Genomic DNA, 14,445 nt, shown 5'->3' with positions numbered 1-14,445 from the left:
TTGCTATTTACCATGATTATTATTTACTGTTTTCATACTGTGATTTTTGAAGAATAGTATTAAATGTAGATCAAAATCATAAAATAATAAATAAATAATAGAAGAATCACGATAATCTTGCTATTTACCATGATTATCATTTACTGTTTTCATACTGTGATTTTTGAAGAATAGTATTAAATCTAGATCAAAATCATAAAATAATAAATAAATAAATAAATAAGTAAATAATAGAAGAATCATAATAATCTTGCTATTTACCATAATTTTATAGCGTGACTTTTGGTAAATAGTATTAAAACCAGATAAAATAAAATGATCAAAACAAGGTCAAAATCATAAAATAATAATCTAAATAAAAATAATCAAAAGTATATTTTTAGTATAGGGAACCCACAACAATTAAAAAAAACATTCAAAGATGTATTGACCCTGTATTTTTTTATTCACAGAAAAGATAAAGAAAGAGAGAGAGATATTTCAATGACATTTTGAGCACTCAAATAGGAAATGTCCCTTGTTTCCAGTTCATAAATCTGGTCACCGTATTCTTTTATAAATGTGGGGCAACCTTTGTAATGCTGTCTAGGTAGGCAGCTCACTAGGGTTTGAAACGGCCCTGTGCTCTCCATCAGCTGTCTGTCTTCATTCCCGTGTGTTCGCGTCTCTGGAGAAGAGGCTGTTTCTGTTTAATCCATCTGACGGCTGTGAGAAGAGCTTCAGCTAGTCTTAACACCCTCACGCGTCTGTCTATACATCACAAAGGGTTTTTCACCGGGCCGCTGTGTTTTTCTCTCTGCGGCGCTCCTGCTGCTTTAATCAATGTGTCTAATTAAGAACAGCACAGATTCGTTAACATTATAGATGGCTACTTTGCGATGAATTGAGTCCTCCTGGGCTGCGGAGCACGTCTGTCTGACTGATGTTCGGCCTCTTCAGGGACGGCTTTCAATGCACTTGTAATTTCAAACTAGTAAAAATAGACTGAGTGCATTTATTGATTAACGATGCACATTTTGATACGCTTGTAGAAAGATGTTTAAATGAGAAAGATTCTGTGGAGCTTTGGTTTCATCAGACGCTTTTGTCTGTTTTGTATGTCTGTAATTGTGTGGTAATATTCTGGAGAAATTAGACTTGTATAATAACAATAATAATAATGAAAGGAATTAAATAGAATTTAGTTTTTTTGTAATTTAATTGTATTGTATTTGTTTTAAAGTAAGCCTAAAATGCAACATAATAAGCCTAATTAAGCGTAATTAAAGAAAGTAAGGATAGTAAAAGTTCTAGGCACATAAAAAAATTACAAAAAATATATTTAAAAAAATGTCAAATACAGTTTTATTTTGATATAATATTTTGTTATAATATAACATTGTTGTTATATCATAATTTCTATTAACTATTTTCGTAGTGGGAGTTTTGGTGAATGGCATTAATACTAGATTTTTTAAAAAGAAATAGAAGAATCATAATAATCATCATCATAATTATTTCAATATTACATGGAAACCAATAACAGTTAAAAAAAAAAAACATTTAAATATATATATTTTGTGCAATATTATACAAAAGAGTTCAAGTTTCAGTTTTTCTTTTATAAAAAAGTTATTTTAGCATTTTTTTGCAATGTTATTAAATTGTTTAATATTTTGACATTTTTATTATATTTAAGTTTTCATATTAATTTTAGGTTACATTTTAAATAGTTTTATTTCTATTTAGCTTTATTTTTATTCTAGTTTTAGTTTTAATAATTTAATAACTTATATTTTATTTTTATTTTATGTATTTGGCAAGGCAACATTTTTAATTTTCATAGTATTTTTACATTATTGAAATATTTATTATTGTTTTATATTAATTTTAGGTTAAGTCAATTTCAATTTTAGTTTTATTATTAAATGATTAAATTATAGTATTTTTACATTATTGAAGTAGTAATATTTTGACATTTTTATTATATAAAAATAAAAGTATTTATTCATATTTTGACATTTTTAATATATAATTCTACATTTTCATACTCATTTTAGTTTCAATAATTTAATAACTTACATTTTTTTATTTTAGTTAGTTGCCAAGGCAACATTTTAAATTTTTATATTAAAAATTAACAATGTTATATACTATATTTTAAGTAATTTTAGGTTAAATTTGAGTACCATTGTTTTATAGTTCTATTTAGCTTTACATTTACAATTATTTACTTACATTTATTTAATTAAGTTTTATTTTAGTTTTAGACAGCATTTTAAATTTTCATCGTATTTATATTTATACATTAAACTTCATTTCAGCTTTGATTTTTTATTTCATTATTATCATTTTTAGTTAACATTAACAACATTGTTTCTGGGTTTTGGATGTTTTTAGGTTTTAATTAAAAATAATTATTAAAGGTTTAATTTATTTTTTTTATTTTAGTAATTACTAAGTTTTAGTAATGTTTTGTCCATTTACTTAAATCTCTTCTGCTAACCATGGCTGGATTTATTTGTTTAAAAATACAGTAAAATCAGTAATAATGTGAAATATTATTACAATTTTAAAAAGCTGTTTTTAAATACATTTTAAAATGTAATTTATTTTTGTGATTCAAAGCTATTTTTTTTTTTCAGCAAAATGAATTTAAGGACACTTTGAATAACAGAAAATTCAAAAGAACGGCATTTATTTTAAATATGTAACATTATAAATGTCTTTACTGTCACTTTTAAAGAATTGAATGCATCATTTGAATGTTATGATTTGGTTGCATTTTTGTGGAAAATTGTATATTCTGTGTGACTCAAATGCAAAGCAGCTGTAGTCATTTCACATCCTCCTCTGTTCTTACATATATACAAAAGCAGAAGCTTTTATTTGGCGCTGTTGCTTTTTACAAATAATATCACCAACGAGAGTGATTTAATTAAACCACCTCCTCCACACACACACACACACTCACACTCTTGCACAATTGAAATTGCAGCTTGGATTTTAATGCATTGGAAATGTCAGACGATATTATTTCCGAGAAGCAGAGAGCATCTCCAGCAGTGAAAGAGCCCTGATTCACTCAGAACATTTGTAAATGCCATAAGAGCAGCGGAGCTCATGAAGCTGTTCATACATATGAAGGTACATATGAGCAGCTTTAAAATGGAGACTATGAAGAAGAAATATGTGTTATTGATATTTTTTTACCTTACAACCTCATTTCATGTCTAAGTGACACACTTAAATTAAAAAAGGTACACTCTTAAAAATAAAGGTGCTTCACGAAGCCATAGAAGAACCTTTCTGTCTAAATGGTTCCATAAAGAACCTTTAACATCGGAAGAACCTTTCTGTTTCACTAAAGGTTCTTTGTGGCGAAAGAAGGTTCTTCAGATTATAAAATGGTAAGAAAAAGATGGTTCTTTAAAAAACCTTTGACTAAATGGTTCTTTGTGGAACCAAAAATGTTCTTTATGGCATCGATTGGAAAAACCTTTTGAAGCACCTTTATTTTTAAGAGTGTAGTGTCAAGTTCATGAACTTGTTTAATAGAAAACCTTTTAAAATGTAAAAAAAAAAAAATGATTTTGATCATGTTTGTAAGCTCTTATATTACAACACTGCTGAGGGAACCCCCAAAAAGTGATGTAATTTATTGATTTATTGTGTTATTATTAATGTTTGACATGAATCATCTGGCAATTGAAGTTTATATAAAATAAAACAAAATAATACATTTTAGGATTTTTAAATTCGTTTTCTTGTCTTCAGTTTTAGTTTGAATAATTTTAGTAGTATTTTAGTAATAAATTCAGATAGTTGCCAAACAAAACATTTTAATTTAAATAATACTTGTATTTTATTTTATAGAAAAGTATAGATATAATATAATATAATATAATATAATATAAAGTTTTAGTTTAGCTTGTTTAGCTATAATTTATTTTTTTTATTCTTCAGTTTTAGTTTTTATTATTTTACTACTTTATTTTATATTTCATTTTAGGTCATTACCAAAGCAACATTTTTCATTTTAAAAATACTTAAATTTGATTTAATTTTATTCAGTTTATGGAAATATTGTCAATAGTATAGATTTTAATAATATAATGTAATGTAATATAATATAATATAATATAATATAGTATAATATAATAACACAATGATTTTGATCATGTTTGTAGGCTCTTACAGTATGTTACAACACTGCTGAGGAAACCCCAAAAAAGTATTTTATTGATTCATGTAATTTATTGATGTATTGGGTTATTATTCATGTTTGACATGATGAATGTTGGACTAGGCATAAAGAAAGCTGCAATTGGGTGATATTTTGTGTTGATATCTCAGCAATACAGATGCATAGCATTTGGAACCATAACCACAAATCAGATGAACTGTATACAAAAGAAGTAATAATTCATTTGTTGTGTGTGTTTTCTGCAGGACGTCCAGAGCATCGACACGTCCCTGATGGATCCAGGCAGCAGTATCACGGTTCTGGCGGGTCCGAGCGCGTTCAGGATCCCTGTCAGCATCAGAAGCAAACTGTGCAGCAGTCTGGACGTCCCGCACAATCGTGGAAATGACTGGAGAATACTGGCACACAAACTCAACCTGGACAGGTGACATTTAGTTTCCATAGAGTATGAAAATGATGAGATGCCTTATTGACTAGGGATGACAAAAAAAAAAAACAGTAAAAATTGCAACAATGTAAAAAATTATTACAATTTAAAATAATTGTTTTGTATTTGAATATATTTTAAAATGTAATTTATTCCTGTGATCAAAGCTGAATTTTCAGCATCATTACCCCAGTCTTCAGTGTCACATGATCCTTCAGAAATCATTCTAATATGCTGATTTGATGCTCAAGAAATGTTTCGTGTTGAAAACAATTGTTCTGTTTAATATTTTTGTTGAAAACCATGCAAAATGTATTGCATCCTTGCTGAATAAAAGAAGACATTTCTTAAAAAAAAAAAAATAATAATAAGAGTAAATTTATTATATTAATATATAAATATAAATATAGTATAAATTTATATATTTATATATAAATATATAAATATAGTAGGGAAAAAATCTCTCTAATTTTACCGTTTTGTGCCTAAAAGGTTTTATTGACTTAATTTAATTGCATGTCAAAGTGTATATAATAATAATAATAATAATAATAATTATTATTATTATTATTATTATTATTATTATTATATAATATTACATAATACAATAATACATTTTAGGATTTTTTATATTTCTGTTTACCTTTAATTTATTTTTTTATTTACTTCAGTTTTAGTTTAATTACAGTTTTAGTTTAATTAATTAATTAATTAATTGTAGTACTTTATTTTTTATTTTATTTCAGATAATAACCAAAGCAATATTTTTAACTTAAAAAAACTATATTTTATTTTATTTCAGCTTTATTTCAATTAATGGAACTATTTTCAGTGGTAGAAAGTTTTAATAATATTTTGAATATTTCCGTTTACCTTAAAAAAATTTACCTCAGTTTTAGTTGTGATAATTTTAGTAATTTTATTTTATTTCAGATAGTTGCCAAAGCAACATTTTTTATTTTAATCATGCTTATATTTATTTTATTTCAACCTTTTTTCAATTAATGGAAATATTTTCAGTAGCAAAGATTTTTAACAATATAATATAATATAATATGCTCATTAACCATAAAAATAATTTCCAGCTATGATTATTTTGTTCATTATTTTAACGCATCTCCAGCATGAGCGTGTGTTTATCATTAGTGTGCTGAGACCGCAGTGTAGTTTTTATTTTAAAAGCGATAGAAGAGAAACTAATCCGCTCTAAAAGTGTCTCACCGGAGAGTTTGAACACAATTAACAGTGGAAAAACAGCAGGAGAGCAAAAGAGAAATTTCCTGTTGTTCTTTTGAGTCCGCCTGGAGAATACCAAGAGATATATTCACTTTCTCCAGCATCAACTTTTCAAAATACCAGCGTTTCAGTTCAGGTAATTAGAGGAAAAGGGAAAAAAAGCGCAGGACCCCTATGGTTTGAGATCTTGTTGGGGTGTTACTGCATGACGCTTAAAGAACGAGAGATCTGCTTTCAAACGGCAGAGAGTTTAGGATGGAGAGCGCGCTGTTCACCTCTGAGGACCAACAGGCATGAAAGAGGCAGAAGACGAGAGAGAGTTTGGGTTCACAGGGGACAGGAAGCAGAGAGATAAGGCGAGGAGGATCCTGGGAAGAAAAAGATGTTAAAAGTGAAAAGACAGGCTGTGAAAGTTGTTCATCAGTCATCGACTGCGGATCTCCAGAGCCACCTTCTGCAGAGATGTTTTTATTCGGATGGAGACGCAAAGAGAGAGCTGCTCCATTCAACTCCGATTACAGCAGCTTTGATAAACACAGGATCTGTAGGACTGGCTGATGTTATACGCCATATGATGCTGCAAGAGTGTCAGCCCGCTGAGATCCTGCTCTACTGTATATATATTTGCTTTACACACAGTACATGAGAGAATGATGGGAAAACATGATGTAACGCAAAAATACAAAGCCAAGGATGTGCATGCACCTGATAGAAATATAGAATTCAGTTATATATTTAGGCAGCTGTGCATATTGGCTATTTTTTTTTTTTTTTGAAAAATTTAATCAGATTATTTGCTGTTATTTGTAGGTACTAATATTTACTGAGATAGGACCCTAAATAAACAGCAATACATTATATAAGACATTGCATTATTGCGGCTCTAAGTAAATCTTTTAGCAGACATACATGTAAAACAGGGATGTATTTTCTTTCATTTTTAGCCTATATGGCATTTGAATGCAAAGAAAGAAAGAAAGAAATATTAATAAATATTGTTGTGTTGTAATTTAACTGTTGTTGTTTAAAGTATATTTAATAATTATAATAATAATAATAATACAATGAATAATATTTATTTAAAAAATGTTATTATTGATATTATTACTGTTTATTGGTGTTGTATTTTACTGTTGTTATATAATAATAATAATAATAATAATAATACAATTCTTATTAATACAAATAAAATAATATTTTATTAATTTATATGGATTTCTAAAGCAAAGAAATTAAGGAAGACATAAATATTGGTGTTGTAAATTAACTTTTGTTATATAAATAATAATAATAATAATAATAATAATACAATTTGTATTCATAAAAATAAAATATTTGATTGTTATTTTATTATAAATTAGATATTTTTTATTATTACTGTTATTATTACTATTAATTTATATGGACTTCCAAAGCAAACAAATGAAGACAGACATCAATATTGGTGCTGTAATTTTAATAATGATAATAATAAGAATACAATTTGTAATAATAAAAATAAAATTATTGTTATTATTATTATTATTAATTTATATTCCAAAGCAAAGAAATTATAACAGACATAAATATTGGTGTTGTAATTTTACTCTTGTTATATAACAATAATAATACAATTTGTATTAATAAAAATAAAATGTTTTATTGGTATTTTATTATTATTATTAATTATTAATTTATATTGATTTCCAAAGTAAAGAAATTATAGTAATACAGTAATTTAACCTTTGTTATATTAATAATAATAATAATAATTATTATTATTATTATTATTATTATTATTATTATTATTACTATTATATATTTGTGATTATTATTGTTGTTAGTAAATGTTTGAAATAAAATTATATTTTGAATAATGGAATTATTTTTTGTTACTATAAATTAGAATATTTTATTATTATTATCATTATTAAATATTATCTTTAAATATTGTATAATAATTGAATAATAATAATTCAAATAATATTTAATCATTATTTATTATTATTATTATTATTATTATTTGTTTTTACTGTGCAGTAGTAACATTTGTATTGATTTATTTTTTATTTCTATAATAAACTTAAATAAACAAATATATAAATAATAAATAATATGTTTAAGGTGAAATAGTAATACATTTTTGTTATTTAATGTTTAATAATAATAGTAGTAATAAATAATAACAATATTACGTATTTAGGAGTAAAACTGTCTTTAGCTAATCACATTTTTTTTCTTTTTTCCATGTCACATTTTTATTGCATTATTTAAGAAATAATCTTATTGCTATACAGTAGTACATTAAATTGACATTAAAAACTATTAGGAATAGTTTGATCTGTTAGTCTATCAAAGTTCCAGATAAAAAGAGAAAATAATCAAATCAGATTTCACTGCGTTATGCAAAGAAAATAACCATTACCACATTGAAACAGACTAAAATAGCACCAATAACTATATTCTGATACATTGCTAAGCGTCTGTTTTCCTCTCACCTGCCCTACAGGTATCTCAACTACTTTGCGACCAAGACGAGTCCGACCGGAGTGATTCTGGACCTGTGGGAGGCTCAACACTTCCCACACGGAAACCTCAACCAGCTCGCCACCGTCCTGGAGGAGATGGGTCGCCATGACAACAGCATCGCCGCCATGGCCAAGGAACAGTGACCCTCGCGTTAGCTCTAACCACGCTGTTAACTCTGACGTCCAGCTCCAGTCGTGTTGCCACTCTTTCTGAGCCGAAACAACGATCAAAAGCCGTCCGTGTGCAGCATCTTATTCAGTTTCCATGGAAACGTGCGGTGCTGCCTTCCATGTGCGTGGATGCCGCCGATTTGGGGGTCAAAAGGTGAAGCAGGAACAGGGTCGAGACGCTACTAGACAACCAAAACACGCCCAAACCCTCCCAGTTTTTGCACGCGCAGGGTCCCCACAGCTCAAATCTCCCACATCATCCTCCAAATCACGGTTTTTACTGAATTTTGTGGTGCCATCTAGTGGTTGCAGAAACAACAGATGCTCATGTAATATAATATTTTGAGACATGAATACAGTATTTAGTGTGAGTACCTTCAAGTGGCCTTTAAAATCCAGTTAGCGTTCGGATGCGATTCGAATTGTATTATTTTTGTAACGCAGGTATCTGCAGACAGTACAGTACAGTGCAGTAAATAGGTTTGTTTGTTGAACAAAAGTGCAAGTGAGCACTTGCCAGGGATTGGAGAATAACGTCAGACGTTGATGTTTGCTTTTCTGGAATGCAATGTTTGATCACACTCTAATAATGATCATCTTTACTGGCCGGACTGATCAGTTCACTGTTGTGCATGGGCTCTTTCTGTTGTGCATCATCTCAACATTTACATTATGCATCTCGCTCTGCTGGATGCTTTATTTTAAGTGCATTTACCCTTTATGAAAACTGACCACAGTGACTATAGCTTCTGCCAAAATGTCACGGATACTGCAGTTATTGCTACTACTGGCAATATTGTAATGGATTCATATAATTCTATATATTTTAAATTATTTTATATATTTTTTAAATGACAGTGAAGGTTAATATCATGTTATTGTAGTAAGCTTTAAGGTTTCCCTTCATTTTTTATACCAAAATAAAAGTTATATTATTCAACGTTTGAAAAACAAGAAGTTAAGACAGACATAAATATTGGTCATTTTGCTAAATTGTAAATTATTATTATTGTTATTATTGTTATATATATATATATATATATATATATATATATATATATTTTTTTTTTTTTTTTTTACAATTTACAGTGCAGTAGTATTATTGCAACAGTAATATATTTCCCTTTTCCCTGATTTATTTTTTATTATTTAAATAATTAAATAAAAATTTAATATTTATTATTATTATTATTAAAATTCATCAATTAATTAATGTTATTGAAAATGATATTTCTGTTTTATTGTTTATAAAATATATATTGAATATTAATATTATGTATATTAATGTATAATTTAAAGTAATGATAATAATATTAATAATAATTTAAAGTAGTTTTCACAGTTATTATTGTTATTATTAATAATAATATTTATTATTATTATTAATAATAATAATAATGACTATTATTATTGTTGTTAAGGACTATTTTTTATATTCTTTTTAACCGTGCAATAGTATTATTGCAGATATTTTAAAAACTAATTATTCCATATTTTTTTGACAAGGTTTAATTTCTCCCAAAGGTGAGGGATTGTAATGAATTCATTTAATTTTTACTTTTTTTTTTCAGAATATTTAATTTTGCAATTTACAGTGCAGTCATATTATTGCAAAAGTAATATATTGCCCTATTAATTCGTTTTTTATTTTTCTTTATATTGTATTGTTTATATTATTATTATTCAAAATATATTAATTAATATATTCAGTGTTATTTTATTATTATATTTTTTGTGTAATAATTAAATAATCAAATAATATTTTGAATGTTAATATTTATAATCATATGTAATAAAAAAATATGATAATAATAATAGTAGTAGTAATAAACAATAATAATAGGAATTAGGACAATTATTAAAATATATTTTTCACAATTATTTACTTTTTATCTTTAATGTAATAATAATAATAACAAATTATTATTATTATTATGCATAAATTGATAGTTTTTATTGTTATTAATTATTACTCTTTTTTTTAACTGTGCAATTATCAAAGTTATTAAAAAAAGGAATTATTGCACGTTATTTTAACAAAGTACATTTATCCCTTGTGATGGATGAATTCATATAATTCTTTCAGAATCCTTTATTTTACAATTTACAGTGCAGTCGTATTATTATAAAAATAATATATTACCCTATTAATTTTTTTTTACATTTTTCAACATTTGTATTAATATATATCATTTGAAAAAATGTACTTTTTAAAAAAGTAAAAAGTAAATAATTGTGAAAAATAGTCCTAATTTTTTTAATATTATAATTTTAATTACTTATCATATATAAATAATATTAACATTTAAAATATTATTTCATTATTTAAATATTAAATAATACAATTTAAATAGTATTGAATATATTAATTAATTAATTTAGAAAAATAATAATTACTTGTTTTCACAATTATTTATTTACTTTTTACTTTTTCATCAATAATAATAATGATAATAATAAATAATTCGTTTTTATGATTATGAATTATTAGTCTTTTTTACTTTTTTGTTTTGTGCAATGGTATTATTGCAGTTATTTTAAAAAGTAATTATTGCATCTTATTTTACATTAAGTACATTGTTCCCTTAAAATTTGATTGTTCATACAGTTACAACTGGAATATTGTTATGAATTCATATAATTCTTTCAGAATCCTTCATTTTACATTTATGACAGCGAGGTTTATTGTAGTGACCATAACTGTTGTGACTTTTGGTGGAAGCTGTGATTGTGGTGAATTGTTGTAAGGGGTTGAGCACTCATAGTGTGTCAATCAGAACATATTACATGTTTAATAGAAAGATTGTTGGTTATCCAGTGTTATAAGACAGAAATAGAAACTAAGCAACCAACAAAATGTCCTGTTAGCTGGAGAAGCTAGTTATTCATAAATCGCTCTTCCTCTCAACGCTGCCGTTACGGTGGAATAAATTAATCTGGCGAATATTAAAGATCCCTTCATCCAGACACTTACACTAGAAATAAGATGAAAGATGTCAGATATTTTGCTTGCAACTATCCAGATACATGAATGAAACATTTCTCTGGAATACATTAGCTTGTGTTTTCGTAGTGAGTTTATCTGATCATATTTACATGCACATTCACTTCGAACATTTCGTAAAGTAATGGCTTGGTGATGTCAGCCGGGAGGAAACATTTTTCAGAGGCGGAGCAATTTATTATATTCTGATGCAAGATTATGAGAGCTTTTTAAAATATTTATACTGATGAGTCGTTCACTATACTATGGGAGCCCATTTCCTCCACATAAGAAGACAAAAAATCATGCTTTGACAAATCATAATTATGACAGAAAAAATCAAACTTGTGACATAAAGACAAGAATTGACCTAAAAAGTCAAATTATGAGATAAAAAAAATCATAATTATTACAAAGGTTAGACTTTTTATTTTATTTAGATTTGTCATAATTCCAGCTTTGTCAAAATTACTTAATGCAACAATTAATTAGTTATTTAGTCAATAATTTCAACATCTCCATATGACTTATTTAGATTTTTTTTATTCACCTATTTATTTTTAATTCAACTTTTGTCATAATTATGACTTAGTGTCTCAGTTTTTCACTTCTTGTCATAATAATGTCATAATAATGACTTACTATGTCAGTTTTGACTTTTTGTCATAATGACTTAGTATCTCATAATTTTGACTTTTTTTTTGTCAATTTTAACTTGTCATGATTTTAACTTATCTCATGATTTATAACTTCGATGACCAAAATTTTGTCATTTTTGTTCTTTGACGTTTTATTTCACAATTTAACTTTTTCCTCAAACTTTGTCAAATTTGATTGATCATAATTTCAACCGTGTCAGAATGATTTTGACTTGTGAAAATGTTGACTTACTATCTCATTATTTTGACTTGATTACTGTCTTATATTTTTGACTGTCGTAATGACTTATGTAATGATCTCACGATTTAGATTTTTTTTGTTACTATCTCGTAATATTGACTTTGTCATACTTTCTTAGTATCTCAATTTTGACTTTGTTATAATAATGACTTATTTTTGACTTTTGACTTTAAGTCATGGTGACAGTCAAATTGACTTACTATCTCATAATTTAGATTTTTTGTCATAATAATGTCTTACTGTCTCTTAATTTTGAATTTGTCATAATGACTTAGTATCTTATAATTTAGATTTTTTTGTCATAATAATGACTTGCTATCTCATAATTTCACTATCATAATGACTTACTATCTCATATTTTAGATTTTTTTGTCATAATGACTTACTATCTCATAATTTGACTTTATCATAATGACTTACTATCTCATATTTTAATTTTTTTGTCATAATAATGACTTACTATCAAAGTCCAAATTATGAGATAGTAAGTCATTATGACAAAAAATCTAAAATATGAGAGTAAGTCATTATGACAGTGAAATTATGAGATAGTAAGTCATTATTATGACATTGTCATAATGACTTACTATCTCATAATTTAGATTTTTTTGTCATAATATAGATTTACAATCTCGTAATTTTGACTTTGTCATCATTTCTTAATATCTCATAATTTTGACTCATAATAATGACTTACTATCTCATAATGTGACGTTGTCATAATGACTTACTATCTCATAATTTAGATTTTTTTTATCATTATGAGTCATAATTTTGGCTGTAATAATTTCTTAGTATCTCGTATTTTGACTTTTGTCATAACATTATTATCATAACATTGTCATAATAACCACTTAATAATGGCTTACTATCTCATAATTTGACTGTCATAATAATTTCTTAGTATCTCATAATTTTGATTTTGATAGTAAAGTCATTATTATTACAAAAAATCTAAAATATGAGAGTGAGTCGCGACAGTCAAATTATAAGATAGTAAATCATCATTATTACATTGTCATAATGACTTACTATCTCATAATTAGATTTTTTGTCATAATATAGACTTACTATCTCGTAAATTTGACTTAGTCATAATTTCTTAGTACCTCATAATTTTGACTTTTGTCTTAATAACGACTTACTATCTCATAATTTGACTTTGGCATAATAATTTCTTAGTATCTTTTTGTCATAATAATGCCTAGTATCTCATAATTATGACTTTGTCATTATAATGACTTAGTGTCTCATTATTTTGGCTTTTTGTCATAATTACTGTCTCATAATTTTGAATTTGTCATATTGACTTCATATCATAATTTTGACTTTTTGTGATGACTTGCTATCTCATAATTTTGACTTTGTCATAGTAATGACTTAGTTTAATGATTTTTGACTTGTGATCATTTTGACTTTTGTCATTATGTCAACTTATTAGTTTGTAAATTTTAACTCGTCATAATTTCAATTTATTTCATGATGTATCATTTGGCAAAATTTCTACTTTTTCCATTATAACATTTTGTCAATTTCATTTTTTTTCGATTTTAACTTTTTCCTTATAGACTTTTTACAGTTTTCAGTCAATTCTGAGTATCTCATAATTTTTTACCTGTGATAATTTTGACTTTGTTATATTATGACTTTGTATCTCATAATTTTGACTTTTTTTCTGCTATAATAATGACATTTAACATTGACTTTTTTTGTGATAATCATGATTTACTGAAAGCATTTTTTTCCTCTACAGGAGAAATGGGCTTCCATACAAGGAACATGTATAAAGAAAGTAAACAGGGTCGTTTTGATTTCGTGTCAACTTAAAATAAAAAAATTCCCATTTGCTGGAAACAAAGTCTTTAGCAAGACCTAAAGTTAGACTCGCAAATCCTAAATGTGTTTACAGCCGGAACAGACAGTTTACAGTTAATGATGGTCTATGCAACTGGAGACTACTTTATGCATAAATGTTTTTGCATAAATCCGGCACAGTAGATGCACGTGTTGGTGTGCTTGTGAAACACAGGGCTCA

At 26.4% G+C, this 14,445-nt stretch overlaps 1 protein-coding gene across 1 annotated transcript in view; it reads left to right on the top strand.

Moving 5' to 3' along the window:
* unc5ca (unc-5 netrin receptor Ca) overlaps positions 1-8,606 on the top strand; it is a 189,326-nt gene extending 180,720 nt beyond the window's left edge. Inside the window, exons 18-19 of the mRNA XM_073840130.1 lie at positions 4,432-4,610; positions 8,338-8,606. Coding sequence (XP_073696231.1) covers positions 4,432-4,610; positions 8,338-8,500 — 342 coding nt within the window. The 3' untranslated portion in view covers positions 8,501-8,606. The remainder of the gene's footprint in view (positions 1-4,431; positions 4,611-8,337) is intronic.
* Positions 8,607-14,445: the final 5,839 nt, after the last annotated feature.

Source organism: Garra rufa, chromosome 5 (assembly GCF_049309525.1).
Source record: "Garra rufa chromosome 5, GarRuf1.0, whole genome shotgun sequence".
Lineage (NCBI taxonomy): Eukaryota > Metazoa > Chordata > Actinopteri > Cypriniformes > Cyprinidae > Garra > Garra rufa.
Note: the sequence above shows the minus strand (reverse complement) of the source record. Positions and strands in the feature narration are given on the sequence as shown.